The 26,241-nt window shown below is 41.2% G+C and overlaps 5 protein-coding genes across 7 annotated transcripts; 2 read left to right on the forward strand and 3 right to left on the reverse strand.

The window, feature by feature from the left end:
- Positions 1-746: 746 nt before the first annotated feature.
- On the reverse strand, positions 747-9,202 carry rnf10 (ring finger protein 10). Of its 2 annotated transcripts, none has more exons than XM_071482182.1 (17): positions 8,652-9,202; positions 7,620-7,808; positions 7,236-7,437; positions 7,055-7,145; positions 6,770-6,954; positions 6,190-6,326; positions 5,501-5,655; positions 5,071-5,199; positions 4,744-4,972; positions 4,163-4,296; positions 3,911-4,028; positions 3,721-3,822; positions 3,488-3,625; positions 3,291-3,382; positions 3,111-3,168; positions 2,009-2,173; positions 747-1,909 (listed from the first exon to the last, which is right to left on the reverse strand). In XM_071482182.1, the coding sequence occupies exons 1-17, from the start codon at positions 8,812-8,814 to the stop codon at positions 1,836-1,838; spliced, it is 2,361 nt and encodes a 786-aa protein (XP_071338283.1). In that variant the 5' UTR covers positions 8,815-9,202; the 3' UTR covers positions 747-1,835. The 2 variants fall into 2 exon arrangements, with proteins under 2 accessions (XP_071338283.1, XP_071338282.1); XM_071482181.1 differs by having other exon boundaries at positions 7,236-7,441; positions 7,624-7,808; positions 8,652-8,951.
- Positions 9,203-9,561: 359 nt separating this feature from the next.
- Positions 9,562-11,610, reverse strand: pop5 (POP5 homolog, ribonuclease P/MRP subunit). Its single transcript, XM_071482191.1, has 5 exons — positions 11,455-11,610; positions 11,234-11,376; positions 10,623-10,772; positions 10,443-10,526; positions 9,562-10,145 (listed from the first exon to the last, which is right to left on the reverse strand). The coding sequence occupies exons 1-5, from the start codon at positions 11,472-11,474 to the stop codon at positions 10,036-10,038; spliced, it is 507 nt and encodes a 168-aa protein (XP_071338292.1). The 5' UTR covers positions 11,475-11,610; the 3' UTR covers positions 9,562-10,035.
- A 48-nt stretch (positions 11,611-11,658) lies between these two features.
- unc119b (unc-119 lipid binding chaperone B) lies at positions 11,659-18,764 on the forward strand. Of its 2 annotated transcripts, XM_071482190.1 has the most exons (6): positions 11,659-11,798; positions 11,952-12,194; positions 14,207-14,320; positions 14,913-15,021; positions 15,127-15,299; positions 15,410-18,764. In XM_071482190.1, exons 2-6 carry the CDS (start codon positions 11,960-11,962, stop codon positions 15,520-15,522), a joined length of 744 nt encoding a protein of 247 aa, XP_071338291.1. In that variant the 5' UTR covers positions 11,659-11,798; positions 11,952-11,959; the 3' UTR covers positions 15,523-18,764. The 2 variants fall into 2 exon arrangements, with proteins under 2 accessions (XP_071338291.1, XP_071338290.1); XM_071482189.1 differs by lacking the exon at positions 11,659-11,798 and having other exon boundaries at positions 11,830-12,194.
- A 128-nt stretch (positions 18,765-18,892) lies between these two features.
- On the forward strand, positions 18,893-20,846 carry cunh12orf43 (chromosome unknown C12orf43 homolog). The gene is made up of 6 exons (XM_071482188.1): positions 18,893-19,051; positions 19,338-19,368; positions 19,611-19,709; positions 19,801-19,880; positions 19,978-20,065; positions 20,164-20,846. Exons 1-6 carry the CDS (start codon positions 18,934-18,936, stop codon positions 20,522-20,524), a joined length of 777 nt encoding a protein of 258 aa, XP_071338289.1. The 5' UTR covers positions 18,893-18,933; the 3' UTR covers positions 20,525-20,846.
- A 177-nt stretch (positions 20,847-21,023) lies between these two features.
- On the reverse strand, positions 21,024-26,150 carry hnf1a (HNF1 homeobox a). The gene is made up of 10 exons (XM_071482183.1): positions 25,801-26,150; positions 24,505-24,704; positions 24,179-24,359; positions 23,421-23,623; positions 23,160-23,302; positions 22,937-23,078; positions 22,661-22,849; positions 22,467-22,582; positions 22,194-22,278; positions 21,024-21,210 (listed from the first exon to the last, which is right to left on the reverse strand). The coding sequence occupies exons 1-10, from the start codon at positions 26,148-26,150 to the stop codon at positions 21,080-21,082; spliced, it is 1,740 nt and encodes a 579-aa protein (XP_071338284.1). The 3' UTR covers positions 21,024-21,079.
- Between the last annotated feature and the right edge of the window lie 91 nt (positions 26,151-26,241).

A 26,241-nucleotide genomic window follows, 5' to 3' on the forward strand; every position in this document is an offset into this window, starting at 1 on the left:
GGGCGTCAAGAGGGCCAGCACTACATGTCTCTTCCGGTTAGTGCTTTCAAAATAAACTACAGCACGGCCACAAATTGGACTAATTTTGAAGCCAAACTGCTATTTTGAAATAGGAACTAGTGGCATTTATGTATACATATGTTGTCAAAGGAGTCAGTTTTAATCTACAGGGTATTTTTTGGTGAGCAGCCAACATAAACTTTCGTTCATCTCATGTATTTAAAAGGCAAATCACCTTGACTTCCGGGCTGATGCTGAGCTGAATGTAACATGTCGCATCTTTAGCTTGGTACTAGACCGACAATTGGATAGTGTGATTGGGCGAGAAATATCCCATCCCATCTATATAAAATTAACTTTTTAGATGAAAATACACATCTGGGAATGAATAACACTTATTTGTCTGAATGAAGAGATTGTCACATTATCATTAAAATATTGTTGTCACATGAACAATAAAAACCAACAAAATCCATCATTCATTTCAGTGGTTTCATGCATTTATTTAATGTCTAGCCCAAGCCTGTTATTAACCAGGTCAGTGGTTCTGTGGCTAAGATAACTTTATAATTAACTGCTTGTGCTATAGACCTCAGACTATTCACGACTGCCCTCGTGTGGAGAAAAGAAAATACTGCATCAATAATACAGCAGCCACCACTGTCCTAGTTTGATAATGACCTTACCAAACATGATCCTTTATTGTCCTTAGCATTAACTGACTGCAGAATCAAACAGTCACTTCCTTGATTGTGCATAATTGTTTATTCATTTCAACAGACTAGTTATGTTCACTAGTCTATACAACTGCTCAAACATAAATGTGAATATAGAATCCTCAAAACAAAAAAAATTCAATCTGCTTTTCTTCAGCCTTCACTTTGAATGTCAGCAGTTCACTAACTTCACACATTTCCAACACTGAAATTCAACTGGGAGAGTAATGTTAAAAGTTAGTAAACATTCTACAACAGAAGATGATACAGGAGAAACCAAATCAGAAGAAAGTGTGTATTTATGGTTTAACCCGGCAGAATATACTGGAGTTCTGTTCAAACAGAACTAATCTCTTGAATACAATACTGTGTTTTCACTTCCTCGCTATGGTATTAGATTATTATGCATTCATGTCGTTGTTCATAAAATACTAGGGGGCTTGATTTTAAAGCAGCAATCCACAAAATCTATCCTCTTGAAAGCTCATGAAGTGCGGACCTAAATTATTTTCTGTGGTAAAACAAACAAAAAACATTAAAGTGTTTTTCTGTTGTAACATGAAGTTCCAGAGTAATAATGTCTGTGCGCTGAGCATCGTGGAAAGATTCAAAAGGTGCAACGTACCTGCAGCTGGCTGACTGCTACTGTAATATAAAGCACCCTAGAATTATCTTATCCATATTACTCTTGGGTTTCAAATGCAACGCTCAGGGTCAATTTCAGGAAAGTTGGACATCATACAGCAACCACTGTGATGCAAGTCAGGCATCTGGAAGCCAAGAAAAGCCTGAAGCAAACATAATACGAGAGCCAGCAGCTTGTTCTATTCCTTGCTTTCCATTGCATCTGAACAAAATGTTACCCATATGGCTTTCAGTGGCAGGTGGTTGCTGCAAAGCTTTGTTAAAGTTGTACAACAAAAAATTAAACAAATGGCATGAGATCCAAACAATGGATCGAGCCAATGGAACAATGACTTAAGCAGCATGAACTTTGGCTACATGCTAAAACCTATTTCCATAGCTTGTAAGTCCAAGAAAGATCCACATGGAAGTAAAAACACAAGCAGTGGAAGATCAACTCAAGAAACAATATGATTAAATGAACATCAGTGTTGTCTACTTTGTGTGAACCATGGATGTGCTGAACAGAAGCTTCTGCTTTTTCTTCTTTTTCTTGCCTCCTTTCTCATCTGAAAGAAGAAACCCAAGAATGAGTACAAGTCTAAGAACACACATTGGCTTTAGACAAAAAAATCTAACTCGGTGCAGTTAATTCATGGATACCAGACCTGGGTCAACCACAGGTTGTGGAGGAGAAGCTGGACCATTGTCCAGCTGCAGAAGTGCCTTTTCAAAGGCCTGGCTGAAGGAATTCTGGAAGCTGGGCACCGGGACACGGTCCGACCCATCACTCTCTCCATCGCTGTCCGCTGCTGGGGGAGCTAGGAGCTTATCTACATTACACAAGACACAATACTGACTTCAAGACGCCTTCAGGGAGTTGCACTGCTCAACAGCCGTAAAACAGGTTTTACAAGAAATACACAATAATACACTGAGCTCCAACTTTCACCCACACGCTTATCAGTACGTGCTACTTGTACCAACTGTACACAAACAATGCAAGCGATTCATGAATACAGAAATGTATTATTTTGTAATCAGCAGCCTAACATACCATTAAACAAGTATGGCATGGTTTCAGTTGTCAGTTTATTAATGTAAGATTTAGTGTTATTATGATCGATTAAAAGAGATTTTTCCTTTATAAGATTATGACAACCCATCAAAAAAGAAGAGGACATCGTTATTATACAAACATACACTTTACAAAGAGCAAACTGTTGTTGCAGCCCAAATATGAGAGAACAGAAATTAAAATAATTATTCCCAGATTCAGTTGAAGGACATACAACCGCATCATTTGGCAATTTCAGTCAAGTACAGATTTTTTTAAAAAAATTGGCTTAGAGAGCTTTAGTTACTTTTGCAAAAAGAATGTGTTTTTGTTATTTGATTAAGGTGGACTGACACTGTTACCATTATTTTAGCTGCTACACCTCAGTATCAAAGACCAGCCTCCAGTACTACATATTAGCATGTGTATTTAAACATTTTTAAAATCTAATTCATGCAGGTATTACAATGCCATAAAATGAATAACCACTAATTAACTCTACAACTCCAGAGTCCAGTGGATTTTCATTTTGACTTTACCTTTCAATTTAGGGAGGAGGTGATGCAAGAAGGAAATTTAAACTACACTACGTACACACAAGTACTGTATATCAACTCAATGTCTAAATTTCAAATTACTGTATTAAGACCTCAAGCTGTGTGATGCTTATCAGCACTTTAAAAGCCACCACAACATCGGCAATCTTGCACTACCTTTCTTTGGAGTGATCCTGGGCCCAGCATCAACTCTGGCTTTCCCATCTCTTAGCATCTATACAGAACACAGCCAGGGTCACACCATGTCAAGTATATAAAGTTATGTGCTACAACATTAGCACTTCAATTATGTCACATATTACCTTAATGACAAGGGCAATTTCAATCCATACACACCTGTGCAAAGGACATACAGTGGGAGTCGTCCTCCACACTACCCACAATGGGTGAAGGGCTTTGCCCATTCAGACTCGGGAATCTCATTCCATCTAAGACAGCAGAGGAAATGCATCTCTCATTATAAGCCATAAACAGCCAGCTGATGAGAGTGAAAATATAGCACAACAAATCACAGAGGATGGAGCTACTCTTACCAGAGGAAGGGCTGCTGCTGAGAGGTGAAGGAGGGGCAAAATTGAAGTCAGGTTGGATCGGGGGGCTGCTGTTGTGAGGCGGAGAGCCAAATGCTGGGAAATGCTGCAGGTTCTCTAATCCAATATGCACCTCAGGATCTGAGGGGACAAGTATGTTGTTAGGGAGAGATTTTCGTACAACCTAGTGGATAGTCATTTTCAGCTGGTGTTGAGAGCTGCTCAGCTGTACTTACATTTACCCTGCTTCTTGTTCTCCTCGATTTCAATTCGCTTCTCCCTGCGCTTCTCATCCCTCGCTTTCTTCTGCCTCAGGCGCTTTCTTTTCTCCAACTCATCTAAAAGTTTGAAGTTGGAATATTGACTTAAAAATCTCTTTCATGCAACTGTAAATTCACATGCTGAAAACAGGAAAAGTGTTCTGACCTGCAAAGGTGTCCAGAGTTTCCTTGGAGATGACTGGTGGCTGTAAGGCTAACTCACAAATGCTGAACTCACAGGTGAGGGGCAGATGAGCCAGATAGCGATGCCGACGACGGATCTCCTGCAGCAAAACCATACAGGAAAAATCAAAGTCAAAGAAATAATAGTGTGGTTTCCATTGCCAAAACACTGAAGTTTAGAGTTAAGCACTTTTGGAAATAAAAAAATAAATAAATAAAAAAAAACTTTGCTGACCTCAGTGACTGTGTGTCCCACTATCTCCACTACTGTGGCTGTGATGGAGTCAGGACTGGCCTCCAAGCTGCCATATTCACGCAACAGACAGCGTACATTCACAGGATGCAGGAACATCTGCTGGCAGTCGTCAGCTGCAGAGAGAAATGTGTGGGAGCAAAAGGTGATGAGAAATAGTTTGAGTCAACAGTGAAACTTAAATATGAGGGAAGCAAAAACAACAGGCCATACAGCCAAGACAAACAGGCTTCCTGCACTTTGTAGTGGTCAGACTCAAGGACATCCTTGACATGATTTTTACAATGAGTACAAACATTCCAGCTATGTTTAAAGTATGGAAATGATACTAAATTCAGATTTCTTTTGTATACAAACAAGATCTGTCCTGTGTTTTGCTTTAGTCAGATTTAACTGATTCAATTTGTTGGTGTTTAAGTAATCAGGAAGTTTGCATCATCAGTTTCCTCAAAGTAACATTTTCCTCACAGCAGCCAAGCTTGACTTAAGTTAAAAATCTCTTACATTTCTTAACTATCTTAACTTTCGAGAAACCACGCAAGGCTTGGGCAGGAACTACCCACCTTGGTAGAAATAGTAGTAGGGTCCATGCACCACACTGGCTGAGGGACGGCCTGGCTGTGCCTGGTTGGCTGAGCTCTCCTCATCAAGCTGGAGCTCTGGGGCTGCATCCATTACAGCCTCAGGAGACTCTTCCAGCACACTCTCCAGAAGGCCTCCAGGTATCCCTGGCAGCTCCTCTGGGAGCTCCGCCACCTCGTCATCAAATGCAGAGGAGTACTGCAGCACAGGCTAGGAAGGAAAAAAGTGAAATAATTTGATCTCATCACCAATAGATACAATACAGACAAAAAAGTTAACCTGTAGAAATGGTGCATTTTCATACTCACCTTAGTGCTGGTGATGTTCGTCATCACTTCCTCCACAGGAGAAGAAGGATCTTCCAGAGTCAGAGAGGACAATTCAAAGCTGTCTGCTGCATTTGCCTTCTGCTGCTTCAGTAGCATTTCCTCTCGCTCCTAAACCACAGACAAACAGTTAGATAGTTAAAGGTCTACAGCTGAGTATGGTTTAATTCTGTACAATAAAGCAGTTTTCATGTTCCACTAACAGGCATGCAAGAGAAAAATGCATCGATATTACATTCATTTACATTTATCAGTGTTTCACTTTTTTTCATGCATATTTAATTCATGTGTTTTGCTTGCACTCATTTCACACTGTGATATTTTGGTCACTACTGTCTATTGCTTTATTTCTGTCTACAGACGAAATAATGTAATTGTTCAGTGTCACAGACCAGCATGTAGCTTTAGTTACCTGTAAAAGACAGAGAGCGCTCTGAATGAAACAGCCCTGGGCGTCCTCTTCCTGGCTAAGCTGAGCCTGCAGGGCAGACTTCTCCTCTGCCACCAGGCTGAGGACCTGGGCAGGGGAGGTCAGCAGTAGCTTGGAGTACGGGCTAAGACAAGCATCTAGAAAACACACACAAACCGTCCTGTCACCACATTTATGTTCTATGTTCAGCCCCTTGAGAGAAATGGTTATATCCACTTACATTTACTCATTGGCAGACGCTTTTATCTAAAGCAACTTACACAGTGGCAAAAAGAGGATAACAAAATTTTCTCAAACATAGACGTAACTGTTCTAGGACTTAAAAAACACTTTATGTAAAGACTGCTATTCAGTAGTACTGCTGTAAGTCATTATGACAAAACACTAAAAAATGAAGGATTCCAGAGGATGGGTTTAGTGAAAACTGACTGAGGAGACGTTAACTCTGAGTCAGTTACCACAGTAACTTTGTCTAATCTGACATGTTTTCCTTGAAAAACCCCAATTTTTTCCTTTCTCCTCCCCTCCTGTTGAGCCTGAAGAAACCTCTGACACAGCACTCTAGTACTTTATATCCATTAAAGAAATAAAACAGTTTGTTAAAACTAATTTCTTTAATACCCCCAAATCAGTCTCTCATAAACAAATATGCTGCTGCTGCCTCCTCTCACCTCCAAAGCGAACAGGCTCCTCCACCTTCACCCACTGAGAGCTAGGCATGGCCACCAGAGCCCCCTTTTCCCTTCGCATCAGGCGCATGGTGATTACATCACCAACCGCATACTGCCTGGTCTCCATAGCAACCACACTACAATAAGAAAACAATTGTTATAGGCAAGTGTCAAAACACCCCTGACCAAAATGAAATATACTAAACTTTATAGAAACGCTCTGCTGTTGTCACTGTAGCTCCTTTTCAGGCAACCAATCAGATGGGGCGGGATGCATCACTCTGGTAACCAACAAAATGGAGGAGAAGCTTGTTTTGGTCATTTCTGTCTATCCAGAGCTTTATGATATGTTGGATAGAAACTACCACAAAAAAGACAGAAAAGCCCAGTTGTGGGAGCAGATTGGATGGACACTGATTGATGGTGGTGATGTGTTGTCAAGATATTGTTGTCATAGAAACAAAATCCATGCATAGCTCTTTTTTAACAAAGTGCTGGGATGGGTCGCTCCTCAGCACCCTACCAGCTCTTTTCTACGCTATATGGACTCACACCCAAGTTTTCTTTACTTCTCCTTTACCTCTTCAGGTCAGCAGTGTGCACAGCCTCATAGCAGATGGGGCACTTGGACCAGCTCTTGTCACTAAGAGAAAGGTAGTGCAGCATACATGGCCAGCAGAAGATGTGTCCACAACGGGTGATGCGGGCTGCCAAAGGAGGGTAGAGGCAGATGGGGCAAGACGGCACCTCATGACTGTAGATGCGCTGTAGACACACACAAATAGATTGTCATTATGTATATCAGTATGTAAATGACTGTGACTCTTGCACCGGTAGCACAGCTCAACAGAGAGTAGGCACTCACCACTTGCTGCACACAGTCCCAGTTGACCAGAGTGTCTGGATCAGTGAAGTGAGCCTTGTAGTCCTGGTCGTCAGTCACAACAAACTGACAACTGCAACAAACAAAGATAGTTTGAGTCCCACAAGTTCAGCCTCTCTGCTTCATTTTTTTTTTTTTTTTTTAAGTCTGGGGGGATGCTTACTTGGCCTGCAGAAAAAGCTCCTTGTTGAAGGGCTTGTGCTTGTGGCCCCATTTGTTTCGGCGGCCCCAGCACGAGTGGCCTCCATCTCCAACACCACCATTAGCTCCACGGGGTTCAAAGGTGAAGTTCAGCAGGTGGTTCAGACTTATTTTCTTCGGTCCAGCAAACTGAGCCGGGCTAAACTCGGCCCGGCGTGTCTCTGCTACCTGGAGAGGCAGAGGTGGATAACAATCTGTCAAGTACATTTCAACTTAAAACTAATGCTATGCTTCTTGTCAGAATTTTACATTGAAAATATCTCTTAATCATTCATACTGATAAAATATTTTTCACATGAAAGACAGGCTCTAACAATTGAATACAAGGCCACCCTTAAAAAAATACCAACCTCCTCACGTCGTCCTCCGCCTGTAACTCCATACTGTCGTCCTCCACCTCTCTGAGGGGGTCTCTTGTCAAAATTCTTGCTTTTCTGTGAATTGGTGCGGCGAGGGCCTTGAAAACCATCGGTTTTAGGAAAGGAAGGCTCACGCTTGCGGCTGTAGCGCTTGGAGCCTCCATTATTTTTACCTTCTGAAATTTAAATAAAAATATTCATTAACAACCTGAATACATAAATTTACATTTCAATATAAGATCTTCACTTCGTTGATGTGTGATTTGGAGGTTGTTAACCAGAAACTGATGGAAGAAAAAAAGTAGTTGAGTAACTCTGAAACCTGGGGTTCCTGTTGGCATGTAAATATGATTAATTAAATGTCTTATCATTAGTGCTAAGGGTAAAAAGTAGGCCCTCTCTGCAACTTCACTCCAGCTGGTGGAATAGATATCCTTGTCGGCCAATCACATACAGCGTTTTGGAGACTTTAAGTTTAAGTAATAGGGACACAGGCCAGCCTCTGTTGGTTGTGCATTTTCTAGCCTCAAAGTTGGGTGTTGAGGCCAGGGACACCGTCCAAAAGTAATGGAAGGGGACTCCCAATAGAGAAACCAGCTTACAGTGGATTTTAAAATTATGCATGAGGTTTAGTTATTCAGACAAAGAATAGGCATTTAAAGACTTTGGTATGCAAGTTAGATAGACATGACCTAAATTATACAACTCGTTGGGATATAAAACTTTGTTTATGCAGAAGTGAATATGTCACCGAGACTCTGCATCCATACATAGGACAACTGTGGTGCATCGATAGGGGCTAATGGACTTAAAAATGCAGTATTGTGTGCAAATATTAGCCACCGTTCAGACTGTTGGTGGGTCAAATGTTTTGACAGCGACGTCAGCCATACTAGATAAGCTGCGCTACTGCTAGGCCCCAGCAGGCCACACGGCTGAGGGAGTGTTCAGCTGCAAACGTCGTGGTTCACAACATCGAGTGACATTCATGTTGCTGACAGGCGTGTTTTCGTCTTTACCTGTTTTGGGTTTAGATTCGCCCGGTGTTGGGCCTGTGGAGCTGGAACGGGGCGGAACCTTGGTGCTGGTGCTGCTGTTGGGGTTTTTCTCCATGTTTGTCTGCGGGCAGTGAGCGGCGGTGAGGACGAGCTCCGGGCAGAGAGCCGCCGAGCTCTCTAGCATCAAACAGAAAAACGGAGGCAAAAAGCGGGCTGCAGTGAGTGCGGGTCAGGCGACGAAGGCCCTGATTCATTTCTGTCAAACGCGGAGACCCCATCACGGCGACATCTTGACAACAAAACAAACCCGAGAAAAATAAGAGACACGATTTCGGCGTCTCAAGTTATGGAGGCTGCTGGAAGAGAGGACGAAAGCTCGCCACGAGGGGCCAAGACCCCTAAATGTAAGGTTTTTTCTCGTTAAGGAAAACAATGTGCCCCTAACAAGGCGAATAATGTTCTCCAAAGGCTGGAAAACGTGTCAATTTAAAGATTTTGATCAAAAAAAATATCCGTTACAACGAGCTTGCACTAATGGCGACGGGTCGCCAGACAGGAACCTGAGAGACCCGGATGTTTCTTGTATCGCCTGCCTGTTTGGGATCTGTTTGGGACCCAGCTGGGAATTATGGGAAATGTAGTAATGACAGCCTTGTCAGCTACATCCATGGCATGAGCCAGGCTAAGTTTGAATGTTTTATGGTATCAAAATGGGTTTAGTAAAAAATATTTTTCTGTTTATTATTTGACTGTTCTGTTAAAGACACAGTGAATCGTTAATGGTTATGCTATATCAGCTGACTTGACAAAATGTAGATATCTGGGCATCAATAATAAAATGTTTACCTACTGTATATCAACAATTCTGTTAATGCTTGGATGGTCTATGCAAGTGTGTGCAAAAATATATTTTTTTTAGGGAACCACAAAGTCAAAAGTCAGGCTTTAATTTGTAAATAAATACAGATAAGCACAAAACACTGTAACACTGTATATACAAAATAAAATCCTTAAAAAATAAACACTACATTTCTTCAGAATTAGGCCATAGTCTTATTTTGCTATGTGGCTGCAGTTTTATTTACAGTGAGCCTTATCCACAACAACAAAGAGATACTGATTCAGTATCAGCATTAGAAACAAATGTGACCTTGCTGTGAAAGGATGTTCATGGTTACCCTTTGGGCACCCTGCAATATCATGTGTTTCTCTGTTAAAGCCAGGCATACAGTCAGTCAGATTTCTTTAGTAACAAATACAGCAGCAGTAAACTATGTTTTCACACAGTTGGGTATGAATTTCTCCAAATGCTTCATATCTTCACTCCTATTAGTCCTGTCATGAATTATAGTCAGACATCCAAGGAGAACTACAAAGCTGCTGCCTTTTACTGCATGTTCTGAAGTCACTCTTCTTCATCTTCTTCTTCACCTCCTAATTCATCTTCAAGTGCTTCATTGTTTCCTCTTGTTAAGGAGCAACTCAGAATTGCTTGGCGAACCTGTTGTTTTTCCTCTGTAAATGAAAACAGAGAAAGAACCAGTCAAATGGTGTTTTGTATCGAGGTGTGTGCGCCCTCCAGTACTACATGTTACAGAGCAGAATTCAAAAGGGTCTTAATTTAAGATAAATGTTCTAATCCATCCTATAAGTAGCACATTCGACACTGGCAAACATTTAAAGTTAATATCAAGATTTTATCATTGAAGAGTCTAAAAAACACATGGGCAAATAAATAAATACTGACCACGGACTCTAAGTGCAGAGTACAGTATGAATAATATTACGATAGAAGTCAATAAAACCCCTTACCTTCATTTTTACATTTAGGGAGCATTCGATGGAGCTGCTGGGCATTGTATCGGATCAGAAACTTCTGACATGTTCGAATTGTTCCTGGGGAAAAAAACAAATGTTCAATTTGTATTCAAGATTGTTAAAAGATATGTCATGTCTGATTCATTATAAAATGTGTGTTGATGTTTTTCCTACCTCCCACATGCAAACAGTTAAGAAAACATGGAATTCTCTGCCCACGGGTTTCAACACTGGTTATGAAAGGCAATGCAGACCAGAGGAGTCTGTAACACCTTTTGGGCAAACGCAGGAATACTATTCCAGTATGAGCATTCAGATATTTCACTGAAAAGGAAAAAAGCAGAGAATACAGAGAGATCAGTAAACACTACTGTAGTGGACATTTCCTCAAATAATGTACATGTACATGTATGCTACTTCTTCACCCAATTTCACTGGGAAATTATATACATCTTGTTCACCTACATCTATTTGACAGCTATTGTCACTACTTAAGATTGTATATACAAAACATGTTCAGTATCAATTTTCAAAAAATGTAAATAGTCGCGTTAAAAAAATCTAATCAAGAAAAAAGTAAAAAAAAAAAAATAAAATGTTTTTTTTAAGTGTTATATCACAGCCTAGGACCATTCTGCTGCATGAGTCATTTTGGCACTTTGGGTACAATTTTTGATTTTAAGTCTGAAATGCAATTACTGTACTTCTGATTGAGTATATTTAAATTCTGTCTTACTATTCTGTCTTAAGTTGGGCATTTAAATATTTCTTGCACCATTGCTTACCAGAGAATCCGACACTACAGAGAGCCGCTCCATAGTCACCGTGAGTACGGGCCACCGCTGCCTTCACTGCCAACGCAATAGCTCGGTCATCCAGCAGCAACAGGCGGCTCCGGTCTGACACGACGAGTTCGCACAGTAAATACCTGCCGACAGAACAGACATCGTCAGAAAGGAACCGCACAAATATGCGAGCAAATGGTACACGACGAGCACATTTTTACCTCGACTTCACCCGCACCATCGCGGCTCCTCTCTTCTTCCGTGGGAACTTCCGTCAACAAAACTTTGTGCTACCCGGACAGCTGCAGTAGCGCCACACGCTGGACATGAGGAGCAACGGGTGCTTGACACGGTACACTGGGGCAGTATCAATTTGTAGCTGTGTATTCGTCAAGATGCCAAGACTGTGTTCTTAGAGAAAACACTGAACATTCATATCATCCCACCAACAGAAGAGATAGCAGACGAGAGCATGCTGGAAAATGGCCCCATTAGAAGTAACACAATGCAGCCAGTTGAAGAGGAAACGGGAGGGCCTGGGCTTTAAACCGTTCATACCCCGTCGGTAACTATGACAACCTCCATCGTTCTAAGCCAATCACAATCTTGCTTTTCCGTCTCTCGTACACGTTTTACGCCATCTTGAAAATTACACCCGCAGTTTGTCAAGTCGCTCCCAAATTGGAAAGCACAACAACTCTTTTCATTATTGCCACAGTTTCCGGTATGAACGGATCTCGAAACAAACCGACACAGACAGTCGGCAAGGGGCAGGCGGACGCAGACAGCAGCTCGGAGACGACCCACAGGGATCGGAAGACCGGAGGAGGAATGCTGAAGAAGCTGAAGTCGAGGCGCAGTCAAACGGATAAGTGGCCTGTGGTCACAGAGGATGAGCTCCGGGCTCTGGGAAGAGATATTTCCCCGGACCATGTCCTGGGGCTCCGGGCTGTCACGGAGGGTACGTTATGTGAGCGTAAACTTGGTCTTAATTAAACCCGGTAAAATCACACCACTCAACGGGCATCATTCATTTACAATCATTCACAATTTTGCTAATTGTGGCTAAGCGCCCAGTTAGCAAACCAGCTGACAATAAGTCCACCCGTTGTAAATGGATCTACTGAATAATCATAAATTGGTGAAATGTATAACGCTATATATATTTGTTCTGAGTCTTGTTTGATTTGTTTAACAAAGAATAAGGATGTTCTCAGGGGCGTAGCTAGGAATTTGGGCCACTTAGAGGGACTGATGTTCAGGGTCCCCAGTCCTTAAAGCTGCATTAATGTGTTTTTTTGGGGGGGCCAAACAGCTGAAAACACAAGACAGACATATTATGAAAGACACTAACAGTGTGCCAATGTAGAGACTCAGATTTAGGGACTTTTTACACACTTTGTACAACATTTTCAAAAATGCAACAAGCAACAAATCTAGCAACTTTTAGGCCAAACCTCAGCGACTGCCCCACAAGAGGCACCTGTCTCTGTGTCTACTCTTCAGTGAGTGGAAGAGAGTCTGCATTGCAATTAACATAGATGTAAATGAGCTGCAGTGGCTGTGCACCGTGTGAGAGAAAAAATAAGAAAGGTTCTCTGTGGCTTCGAACTTTCTCTCTGAGTTATCATTTTACATGTAAACATAGTAAATATAGCCGGTGTCTTTTTGTTATGTGTATGGTGATTTTGACAGATGAAGTTGCGGTTATAAAACCAAGATTTTAGACATACAGAGCAAGAGCTTGGAAATGGCTTGTAGGTGACTGCTGGTTAACATGTAGTCTTAATAGGCTGCCTTTCAGTCACCATTTCATAGTTGTCCCATTGTCTGACAGCAGAAACATAAAAATAGGTAAATGAAAACAGGTGTATTGGGAATTTGGGTGTGTGAGCACGGAGATGAACAGAGAAGCAACCAGATGAAAAGGGCTGACACCATTTGACACCAAGCAGAATACAACGTGATAAAGTCGCAAATATAGTTATTAGCGCATGATGTTATCTAGCAACATTTAGCTTTAAAGCAGGCTTTGGCTGCTCTCCATTGAAAGTGGTTGGCAATATTGGATACAAACTCATTTACATCTATGTTTCTTGCCACCTGTTGAATTTAGGTCTCACTAAACTTTTAGCTTTATTTTGGTCTCTAGCCATTTGTTAAGGGAATATCTGGCTTCACTATGATCACCAGCTAGACACAAACGTCCTCTGTTTGCCATTGCTGGGAGAGCTTATTAATCAAGACAACTTCATGCTGCTGCTGGAAATAAGGTTGATAGGAGCAGACTTTTGGGTTGGAAAACCAGAACAATGAGCTAAAAGATGCTAGAGCACTCTACAGAACTGAAGCGGACAGAAGAGGCAGTGATAATTCTCTGAGAATTTGTCACTACTAGTGACCCCTTTCTGCTTTACACATAGTTCTTTCATTCATTGTTAATATTTAAAAAAATTGATGCAACTTTAAGTGGTTTGTATTGTACATTTGTGTTGTACATTTTTATGCAACTTTTCTCCCAAGGCCCCTGAAAGGCTTGAAGCCTCTGACTCAAACCTCAGGGCCTGTCATCAGACAGCCTGTCTACCACAGTTGCAGCCAATGCTTAATGCCTCCCATTGTTTTTAGCTTTTTCACAGACCAGACAACAATGTCGTTACTTCCCCTCTCTCTCACAACACTTTGTTGAAAACATGGTAGCCTGTGCTATAGTATTACTCACCACAACTGCAACTTGCCAGAGTCAGAAAACAGATACTGAAACCCTAGAGCTATCTCAGTTCTCTAAGTAAGGTAGAGTCTCTGTGCTCACAAAATTCACCATACAAGTAGTAGTAAATCTAATCAAATATGAGAGACAAACTTTAAGTAAACTTGGGCTGTTTGTTAAATGATGCTTGCTTGTTGTTAGATAATGGACTCACCTTCTACCCATTTCTTAACACAAACTTACACTTTTATTCCATATTGCAGACTATCTTTGTAAACCTGAAGACAATATCTTCAACATTGACTTTACACGTTTCAAAATCAGAGATCTGGAGACAGGGACGGTCCTGTTTGAGATTGCCAAACCTCCCAACAGTGGTAAGTGAATTATTAACTTTTGCCACCCCACCAGGCTTGATATCCTTAAAATGGTGGACAGACACAGATTTCTCAGGGAGGTTTATGTCATGTTTTCTTGTTCAGCCAGAGTTCTGTAAGGTTTGTAATTGCCAGCTTACACTTCTTGCAGTTTGACTGTTCAATAACTGTTGTTTTATCTGTGTCATCAATTTCCTTTTGTAAACTGAACAGATTGGAGAGGCATATCTCAAGGTATATTTATGTAAGAGAACAGAAATTCCCACAAGTGGAAGGAATGATAAAGTAATCATTTCATCTACTACTAATACATTTACCTTTACAAGTAATACATATGACATATTCAGATAAAAAAAAAGAATTAGGAAACCTCAGTTTTTCCTCAATATCAGATTCATACATCATTGCTCCTTTTAACCATGCTATATCAATGCAATCAGTTTTATCACGGCCTTTTTTGAATAAAGGGTGAATGATGACGTGAATAATTGTTTGGACAGAATTTTATGTTGTGCATGCAGCCGATTATTGTAATTTTTGCCTGTCCTGTCAAAGCTGGATCCTAGTTAGATGCACATGTTTTCTGTATTAGGTCCTATGGACACTGAAGAGGAGAGTGGAGATGTAGACATTAGTGCAGGACGTTTTGTGAGATACCAGTTTACACCAGCCTTCCTAAAACTGCGCACTGTTGGTGCAACGTAAGTAAACTTTCTGAATGAAAATAGCTAAAATCTTGATAATATGCCTTTTGTCTTGTTAGTGAATAGTAATTTTTTTCTTTCTTGTTTGTTTCTTGACCATAGTGTGGAGTTCACAGTGGGTGACCGGCCAATTAACAGCTTTCGTATGATTGAGAGGCATTACTTCCAGGGGCGCCTTCTCAAGAACTTTGACTTTGACTTTGGCTTTTGCATTCCTAACAGCCGCAACACATGTGAACACATTTATGAGTTTCCACAGCTTCCAGATGACCTCAGTGAGTTCTGGTCTGTTTTGGTCAGCCACTAATGTTAAAACTACTGGGTTTATATTTTACACAAGAATCCATATATTAATCTTTGTTTGTTTGCCCCTCACCCCTTCTAGTTCGCCAGATGGTGGAGCACCCCTACGAGACCAGATCAGACAGTTTCTACTTTGTGGACAACAAACTCATCATGCACAACAAGGCAGACTATGCATACAATGGTGGTCTGTAATACCTGATATGAAAACATGTGCAATACCTCCCAGGGGATTGATGTCTTGGATTACAACCATCCAAAAACTTCTTTTTGGTGGACAGAAATATTCTCTCCTTTGTGGACTTTCTTACAAATGTGACAACATACTTCAGAATCAACAGACCACATCTGCCTTGTAATGAAATCATGGATCCATTCATCAGTACCTCTCAGAGCTCAGTTTCTGGGACTCAGAGGAATGTTCTGTTAAATCTGACTGAAGCCTTTTTGTTCTGTCTTTCAGTTTGTCATACAAGTATCATGTTACTGCTACAACACTTATGCCTTAAGTTTTTTGTCTCTGTCTCTGCTGGAAAGGGACACTTAAAGTCACAGACTTTCTCATGGCAAAGCCCATAGACTGTGTTACTTATTACTTCATTTACTTAAATATATAGTTGTTATCAGTTGTAGTTTATTTGAACCACCTTTTGCAAGTGACAGTTGTGTTTCCCATATGGAAAAGCAAGCATAAACTAGATGTTTTACAGTATTGGTAGTCATAGATGATCATGTAGCACTAGTTGATGTTGTTTGAGTTTCATTCTTCCTTAAATATCTATCAGTTGTGACTGTTTGTGTCAGATATTTAAGCTGTCCATTTTATATGGTACATTGTTAGGTTGATCTCTCAACAACAGCATGCACTCTTTCATGATTTCAGGTGTGATCTTCATCCTGCTAGACTCTATTACGTTTTTATGACAAAAACTTTTACTTAATTTGCTGACAACTGGGAATCTTGTGTTTGTTCTATCAAACTTTGGGATAGCAGCAGAATCTAAGTTACTGGACCTCATACAGCTTTCTTAAAATCCTATCTATGTCTGAAACTGTTTGGTCTGCCCGTTTTACCAAGTCCAATGTGTAATCACGGTTATTTAATCCCTTGAGATCTGTTTTCTTTGTTTCATTTGGCACAACAGCACTGTGAATCCCACCCTGTAAGAGCTGAGTTCAGCCAATGGTGCGGTGTACCTATTAAACTAGTTGCTGAGTGTATCTTCTGCTGCTCTGCAATCAGTCTACCAATGAAATACCATAGTAGCACACTACATGACAGAGGTTTGTAGCTTGGTAGTTGATTTATTTTTGATCAGGTGCTGGGGTAGATACAGAAGTTGACCTGTCTCTCTGTTCATGGAAGCCCTGTTTAAAGGACTGAACTGGTGGTTTTGTTGTTTTACATTCACTCCAAATTGTGTAATATTTTTACAATGCACAAGTTTCCAGTCGACATAAATCCTGCCTTAGTTAAAGGAGCAATTTGTAAGTTTTGCTATTACTACATAGCCAATGTTAGCAGTGATAGCTGTATACTTATCTGTCTGGCCAAGAGCTTCAGCTATCATTGTGTTACGATACAAGAGCTTACAAGAGGTTATAATACGCCCAGCAGCACTACTTCTTCATGGGAGCCTGGACCCCACAGTGACTTCATACTGGAAAGTCTTGAGACAGGCTAACCGGGCCAGAGCTAGTTGGCTGGCTAGCATGCAAATTTCAGTAGGGGAAAAGAAGTGATAGAAATAAAAGCAGAACAAAAGGGTTGGTTTCCACCACTGCAGTCAGCTATTGGCGAGTAAAGTAATGAAATTTGATGATGAACTCAAAACGTTTCTTCTAGACTGTTAAAAAAACAACTGTTTATACTAACATTGCATATGTAGCAATGGCAAAACTTAAAAATAGCTCCTTTAAGTTTGTAATACTTATTTGCTGACACTCATTCAGGAGGCACTGATACTGTTAAATTATTCTGCAGACTCTGATATACTCCATTATCCACTCAACAATGAAATTCATATTGCACAGAAATGAATGGAACTACCTAACATGCTGGAAATAATTCTTAAACCAAAATGTGGCCACTATTGCTTTTACAGTGAAATATGTATTTTGCAGTTAATCGTTAGATCATGTGAAACCACCGGAGCAGTCTGAAAATCTTTTTCCATGCTCAAAAGATCTGGGCTTTCTTTTACTGTGCATTGTAATATTGATTCCATGTGCCTTGTATCCAGATGTTCATTGTGTTTTTTTTTTAATGTCTGAGAACATTGCGCTTCATCCAGCTGTAAGACGAATGCTGCAGTACGATGCTTCTCTCCCTCAGTAAACTAAAGGGAAGGAAATTCAGCTCCTCATATCACACTCTCTGATGAACACAGTATCTTACAGCGTCCTGCAGTTCTGCCATATGTGGCGTCACACAGCCTGCGTTAAGACATTTCATATACTCATCATGTTCACTCTTATAAAACGTAACATTTTACAGTTTAATTAATAATTAATAACAACGCATTACATAGCTGATTAACATTCAACAAGTGTGATATCAGGCACACACATGGGCAGCCATAATCTTTGCTCCGTGACCTTATACAACCTCAATTGTTCTGTCAGTTGGAATCAATGAGCGCATGTTGGTTGGACAGCTTCACCAGCAGCTGTGGTGGTGTAGTAGAAACTACATTGTTTTGCCGTACAGTATCAGTCAGTGGTATTGTAATCTGATTACCTTAATGCCTTGAGAAGGGAGTACACCTTTGTATATCTGCGCAAAAAGACTAAATGACTGAGTCAAAAAAGTTAGGGATCCAATCTGTAATTCCTATTTTTACATTGGCTGCTTTTACAAATGATACATATGTCATATCAGATTTGTTGTTAATAAAAATGGCTGACGAAACATATTCACATTGAAAACCTAGTGCTCTTTATAAATAGATTATCTGGGATTTTGGGGGCTTTTCTGTCTTCCAGCTGGCATCACAAACAGCATGTTAATTGAATGATAAACAAAGCAGGTAATCTGATAATGTGACTCGTACTCAACACAAACACGGTTGTATCAATGTATTTTAACACTATGTCAACTATATCAATACCTCACAAAAATGTAGCAAGTTGCTGCAGATGATATTTTTCAATCCACATGATTTTGGACAGTTGTTGAAAAATCTGAATATTATCCCACTGTATTTTTTATTTTTTATTTTTTTTAATATGACATTATTTTGACGCCATGTTCTTTTTTTTTTTTTTATTTCAGTGTAATCCTGATCTCCACTGCTCTGTGTAAAATAAAGCTAAATGGTTTAGATTGTTTTTACTTTTCATGAAACTGTGTCATTTTTGCACAAGCTCTTTCAAGATATCTGACCTCCTCTGTCTTCACAACGAGAACTTTAATAAACCTGTCAAGATTTGTTTTATTTTTACTTGTTCAAACAGTTTGTTTCCCAAAAGTTGTATGAATAAAAGCGCAAAGGCTACCTGAGAAACACGACTACCTCTGTCCGCACGGTTTCCAATGACGACTGAACTACATTACCCAAAATCCTCAGCTCAAAACAGACACAACAGGAGCAGCACGTTTTTATCATGGCGGCCCCCGTTAAAAAGATGGTCGGTGTTTCTGACGACTCCAGCAGCAGTGACGACGAGGTGCTGAGGAGATGCCAGGAGGCGGTTTGGGAGACACGAACAGACACGAAGAAAGGTGGAAGTTTTTTTGTCTGTATCGGGATAACAGATAACAGATAAAATACGACATTACCCTGGCGAAGTCCACCCCATGATATTTCCAATGCGTACAGATGAGCTAGTTGCAATTAAACTTTGGCTAAAGTTGTCAAGAAAAAAGAGAGATTTTTATTTGTGTGACTAAAGCCTTAATCTAACCTCTTGCAGTGTATGGGCTTTAACTTACTGCTAGTCGATGGTAGAGTCCCTCATTTAGGACATTGTTTCTCTGTTGATGATTGTTGCTGTCTTTGTGTTTTCAGAAGCAGACAGCGATGTGAAACAGTCAAAACGGTATGTCTATCTCTTGAAATAACCAATCATTGCTCAGTCATTATGTAGAAAGCTAATGGTTCTGTATTAGTAGCTTACACAGTAAACCTTTCAACAACAGATATGCTACAGGAATGTCTGTAAACATTGCTGTGTGTGTCACCTGTCACCTTTTCATCTTCAACCTGAAGCAGCCCCAATTAAAATAAATGGTTGAATTAAGAAAAATGAATACGTTTCAATATTGCCTTGCTGTGTGACAGTGTTGTTGTCGCTGACCATGAACACGATGGCAACGAGCTCCAGGTCAGCCAGGGGTTTCGAACACACGTTGCTAAAAAGTTGGGACATCTTCTTGACAAGTAAGTTGTTCTACTTTGTGTAGAGAAATTTAACACGTCAAAGTGATAAATATTTTTTCAGTGTCATTTATGCCATGTATGTTTCTGCAAGTTGCATCACAGAAACACGGACCGAAACCTCATCGTGTGGGCAGTCAGTAAAATATGATGATGATGATGATGATGATGAAGGTGACATTTCTCTTTCCTTTTACCCATGTTGCTTTTTTATAGATTATGCTCTCTTCTCTTTAAGCGTGGGTATCCATGTCTGTTTTTTTTCTTTTAGGATTTCGTCTGTTTTCTACGTCAGTCCCAGGACAGACGGCTGAGGAGCCTCCAGCCCCTGTGAGGCGTCGTCCAGTTCCTAGTTCAAGGTTCTTATTCATTATATTTTTTGTTTGTTATATGAATTGTTTAATTCTTTTTTCCATACTTGCAATTGTAACATTTTTTATTTCCCTTATCTTCACAGTGACAGCGACAGTGAGATGGAAACCAGGCTGAGAGAGGCAGCAGTGGCAATCAAAGATCTCTTACCCTCTTCAACACTGCTCTCTACACTCTCACCTCCCTCGACAGAGCCTCCCTGCTCAGGAAAAATAAAGTCAAAGAAAAAGAAAAAAGTGGCAGAGGCAGAAGAGAGCCATGTTGTTAAGAAAAAGAAAAAGAGGAAACAGAATGGAGAGGAGCAGGTGGATTGTGCAAGTTCTCCTCTCAATGCTCAAAGCAACGGTGAGCACGGGAACTCAGAACAGGAAAACACACAAGTCAAAGTAAAACGGAAAAAGAAAAAAAAGCGAGAGGGAAACACAGTGGAAGAAGCTTTGAACTGAATATCTTGTGACTATCTTTTCACTGTTATGGGATGTTTGTCTATGTTCCACCCGAAAGTGTTCTGTCACAAGCTTGAAATGAGTGGATGGTGAGATATTCAGAACATTTGAACACAAAGCCTTTGTTTTTTTCATTAAAAATCTTTAATACCATTGTCATGGTTATTCTTGACTTTGAAAGAGACTCATTAAAGTGTGAAAAAAGCATTTCAAGGCAGTGAGTTAAAAAAAAAATGTGGTTCACAAGTTTTACCTGGATTTACAATTTCTGAATATTACAAAACATTCTTTCAATAAAAATACATTTCGGTGTTGATTTTCAGTTGATTCTCTGTTGTATCAAATCTTTCACATCTCTCATGTACATCCTTGTTCATGTTACGGTTGTGTGGCGTTTGAGTCAGAGAGTCTTTGAAACATCAGAGCTGAGTCGTCTCTGTGGCCCCTGACTTGAGGTTCCTCGGGAAACTTTCACCAGAGGTAGCTGTCCGTCACAAAACCCCGTCAATCACAGTCCAGCTGATAGTGAGGAGATGCTACATTGTCAGAGCACATCTACTGTGCAGTAGAGACCATTTGTGTGGGAATGTAGGAGCTGATGTCTGAAGGTGAAGGTGAGAGGAGGTGGGACTGATGGCTGTCTGTCGTCTGAGAGGCAGGGTACAGCTCCAAGCTCTCAGAAGATGCTGATGACAGAAAATTTGTGACAAAATTAGTTTTGAATGTTCCAGCACAGAGATCAAGGTACTACATGGAGAGCGCTATGATCTTTAATCACATTTAATGCAGGGAAAACATCACTTTGCTTAGAAACTGTATGAGCATTTGTTTTCTTTGGGCTCCTCCCCGTGTAGGTGTGAAAGGCAAAGCAGATGTAGCCATACAGTCAGTCAACATACAGGCTGCGTTAAGTAAAGCTAAGGTCCAAATATTATTAATTATCATGTGAAAAGTTTAAAAAGTTTGGCAAGACGACAGGGACATCAATGTCACAGTAAAACGTCTGCACAAAAAACAAGACCTTAAACATCTCTTGAAATAGGTAAATACCCAACTGTGACCAACAAGAATCTGTTTAACGTATTTTACTGAAGTGTAACAACTATGATCTGAAGTAAACAGAACAAAACATAATATATGAGAGCTGTGTGAAAAGTAAATAGTCTTTTGACTAACTTAAAAGAAAAAGGCAGAGAGAATTTTGTTCTTTTTTGGTTTTCTTATATCCGCTGCTCCTCACTTCACCCTAGTGGGTGGTAGTGATGCACCTGGTTAACAACCAGTAAGACCCAAAGACGTAGACATAGATTTGTTCATCCCAGATGCTGCAGTGGTGTTATTGTAATAAAAAGCTGCATTAAAATAGTAGGAAAACATTCTGGGAAATGCAGTATTTACTTTCTTGCTAAGAGTTAGATGAGAGAACCGCTACCACTCTATTTGTGGAGCAAGCAGCTAGTTAGCTTAGCTTTCATAACATAAGGTCAACATTGATGTATTCCCATTGACTTTGTCGTGTTGAGAGATAAATGCGGCTCTGAAATGGTCAAAAATCATTCATAGGTATGATATCCCTTTGACATTTGTAAAACTAGACATGATGGCAATTCAAAAATGTTGTAGTAGGATGTAGGTGTCTGGGAAAACACCTGGATTTACAGCTGTGTACCTGGCACAGGTGTGTGTGGCTGCAGGTGCAGAGAATCTTCCTGTAAAGGTGGGTCCGTCTGTTCCTCAGGATCTGCTGTTAGAATCTAAACAAAACAAAAACCAAGGACATTTTACCAAATAATATAATACCAGATACTGTCTCTTGTGACCAGGCTCAGGTGGCCACAACAAAAGGCGGTGAACAGCTCAAACCTCAAGAGGACCACAGGGGTCATGACATCGCTATGAAACTTTTTTTTCTAAACCGGAGCAGCCCATCAGGCCCAGTTACCTGTCTGACAGCAGCCAGGCTGGTCAGAGTCCCCAGGCTACTGCTGTCAGTGATGACCATGGCTTGTGACAGCAGACTGGACGAGTGGTACTGGGGCGAATCTGACTTGTTGTACACTGAAATGAGAAACACATGATTGAGATCCTTACTCAACGTGACATGTTAAACATGTCATTTTATTGCTGTAGTCTTACTGTGACATGGCAGCTGCGCCATGGTTGCCATGAACGGACTGGCGCCCATGTGACTCTGAAGCTGCTGTGATATTTGCTGCTGTGGAGAGGCGTGAAGCTGCTGCTGGAATGAGATTGGCTGAAGTGTTGTGAAACCGCCCCCTACATTGTTTATAACAGGTACGGTCTGAGGCTGCGTGGAGGCTAAACCTGTGAATCAACAGGCAAAGACATGAATCAGAGATTTTTCTTTTTATTTGTACATAGAAAAGAAATTAACTAGAAAGCAAATGTTACCAATGAGAAGTGAGGACTCCCCCAGGCTCATGACGCTGGGCAGTGAGGCCATGATGAGGCCCTGTGAGGAAGCAGGGGAGGCAGACAGACTGTGTAGGGAGGTCAGAGTGCTTACTGGGGGCAGTGGGCCTCCGCTGGACACCTGAGATCAGAGGACAACATGATCATCATGACAGCAGAGTATGCATGTAGTCGACACTCTAACCATGACACATGCTCTCACCGGCTTGGGGTGGTGGGTCTCGAGGAGTGTGTGGCTGGGCTCCAGTTGGACAGGGCTGACTGCAAGACGTCCCGCTCTCTCTCCTCCACTGCCCCTGGCTGAACTCACAGTGTCACACAGGATTTGCTGGCTGTATTTCACACCTGGAATACAACACAAGTCAGTCCCCAAAAAGACGACATCTAGAGAGCTGGCCAAGGCAAGTCCAACTGTGTATTGTTCAACCTTTTCACGTTTTCCTGAGGGTTGTTAGAGTATTACCGTGCTCTGGACTTGGTGGAAGGTTGAGGTTAGAAGATGATCCAGATTGGTTTGTGTAAGGCGTGTCAAGGGCCAGTTTGTGACGGAAGGCCTCCTCTTTGCGGCGGTTGGCAAACCAGTTGTACACCCGAACTTCAGTAACCAGGTTGGAGCCCAGTCCAGCAAGCTGAGAGGGGGACACCCCCCTCTGGATACACTCTGCCCTGAGAGAGGAAGAGGACATTGATATATGGCGTTACATTTTAAAGGCCCACACTGTCTCTTTGAGAATTTAGAGGTTTTCTCCAAACCGGTGGGTTTGACCAGTTATATACATATTACTAAACATAGGCTACTGTAGGTGTTAGCTCACACACCAGACAAACCTAACAGAGACATGTTTTTTTGTACTATCACATCTTATGACATTGGATAAAATGACCAGTGATTTTTTCTTTAGAGATACACTGTAAGAATCACTCCAGTCAGTCTCCACATACCTTAAAGGCTTAGCAGTCTTATGACATATAATAGTTCAATGATGACCATCATTGGTTGTTTGTTCATGATGCCAGAACTGTCAGTTGAATGGGACCAAACCACACCCACATAGCCCTGATGATTCAGATTAGCTTGAGTTTTTGACTGCACATTCTTTTCCCTCGTAAATTTTTATTGTTATAGAGAAATGCATGAGATCAGACACCAAGTTTTCAGCAAGGCTATAAGAATAGGTAGAAAAAGTCCTGTTTTGTCTTAGTGCAAACACTATATCTCACCTGTTACACTCCTCCACCAACCCCTCTCTCTCCTCCTTGCTCGGATTCTTCTGTCGTTCGTAGGCATGAAAAAGGATCTGCAGGGATGCTGGACCCCACTTGAACCTATTCCTCCGTCCTTTCTTCGTGTCTTCTCCTTGCTCCTCCACTGATGCAAGTCCATGTTTGGCATTGGTAAATTCTGGAAGGAAGAGGTAGTATCAGTCTCAGTCTCCTAGAGAACTGATATTTGATGAGTGTGTGAAAATGTGTGTTTGTGAAACGTAAACAGTGTGTGAAAGCAGAGACGCGGGTCTTTGCAGCTCCACAGCTGCATCAGTACTCACGCTGGCTGATCTCGCACTGCTTCTTGACGTACCAGCTGTACAGAGCAGCTCTCTTCTGGTTCTTCATGGGCGTGCCTTTGTTGAGGTGCTGGGAGAGGTGGGACTGGTTGAGTCCTGTGGACTCCACTACCTCTCTCTGAGGGAGGTTGTGCTGCTGCATGTAGCTTTTCACTATTTTTGCAACATGCCAAGGGTCCTCTCTATCAGAGAAAGAAATCATTTTTGTGTGTACTTGCCTACTACTTCTTGTTGTGTTTTTTTTATTTATTTACATCTTCTTATGTATTTTCATTTATTTGACTGGTTATTTTCTTTTCCCAAACATTTCATGGTGTTTCTAACAGTTAAACCATTTCCATAACAGTGCTAAACAGGCACGGTTTGTTCCAACATTAGACATAAAGCGTGGCCACTGAGAGGGAAGTAGAGAGAGGCTTATTGACAGAGAGATAAGGGAAAGCACACAGGGGCAAAGTCCAGCCCTTTCAGATCACTGGAGGGGAAAAAACATGTAAAAGGTTTATGAAGCCTAATTTAACGCTTTCTAACTGTCAAGTCAGGAGCAGTAAAAACACACAAAATTGCAAAAAATCCCTAATTTCAACAGATTCAAGTTCACGCCACAAATATTCATGAGGTATTGTATTAGTAAAATGTAATAATATATATAAATAAAAGCCCATCAAGGAGAAGTTTATGTTTTATTCTTTATGCTATTTTACATCTCAATAAGTTGTCCAATAAATGCAGTGTGTATTCCAAATATTAATCATACAACTGCATGTAGAAATATCACTCATGCGTTGTGTAAACATAATCTCACATGACCAGCCCTGCTCCATTAATCTTCACCTATGTGTGTAGCTTATTTATTAAGAATTGGCCTGAGAATAATGATGGGGGTGGGTAATTAGTAACTAGCAAAGGAGGAACCCTCTTTAAATTCGCCTCAGAGGCCAGATTGCAGAGAGAGACAGGCAGAGAAGCAGGAGAAGGAGGAAGGAATTGGTAAAGAGAGGGAACCAAGCTAAAGAAGAATAAAGGAAAAAATGGGTTAACGGGTAAATTGTTGCTTCCACTCTCAGGTGCTTAATTTTGATGGTGCATGTGGTCAAAGAGAGGTGGAGATATCAGAAACAGTGCTGATGAAGTGGTGATGGCATTTTTGAATTTTACCCGATCGGGTCCTATTGGGAGGCCCAGACAAATTGCTGTGTGAGAACAGCAGTTAGTGAGAGATTAAGGTGGTTTTGCTGTTGCCATGGAGCTTCCAGAGAAGCGCTGGGATCTACTTACTGCAGTAGCTGGTCGACTTCAACCCTCAGTTTGGCCGCCTCCTCTGGGGGAAGCTGCTCCAGCTCTCGGAATATAGGCGGTGGGAAATCCATTTCTCCCTCCTCAGAGCTCTCTCCATCCCCCTTCTCTCCCCTTTCAGCGCCTGCACTCGCCCTGTCTTTCTCCAGTTCCCCCACGGCTTGGACGAGGACGTCCCGAGACAGTCCAGACCCCAGCAGGGCCCAGATCAGCTGCTCCTGAAGGGCAGTTAAACGGCTCGGCCTCGCCTTGGCTGCCCTGGTCGTCTCCTCTCCCTCCATTAGTCTGTTGCCTTTCCTCGCTACTGCCTCGTGAACAAACACTGCTCTCATTTGCACTACCACACTCAAATGAGAGCCAGACAGCCAGCATTAGGCCTCATTATATCTGTAGTCCCTCTTCAGCTCCACAGAACTTATACTT

The sequence above is a fragment of the Trachinotus anak genome, unplaced genomic scaffold, assembly GCF_046630095.1.
Source record: "Trachinotus anak isolate AG129_WGS33_773 ecotype Australia unplaced genomic scaffold, CSIRO_AGI_Tana_v1 ptg000008l, whole genome shotgun sequence".
In the NCBI taxonomy this organism is placed as follows: domain Eukaryota; kingdom Metazoa; phylum Chordata; class Actinopteri; order Carangiformes; family Carangidae; genus Trachinotus; species Trachinotus anak.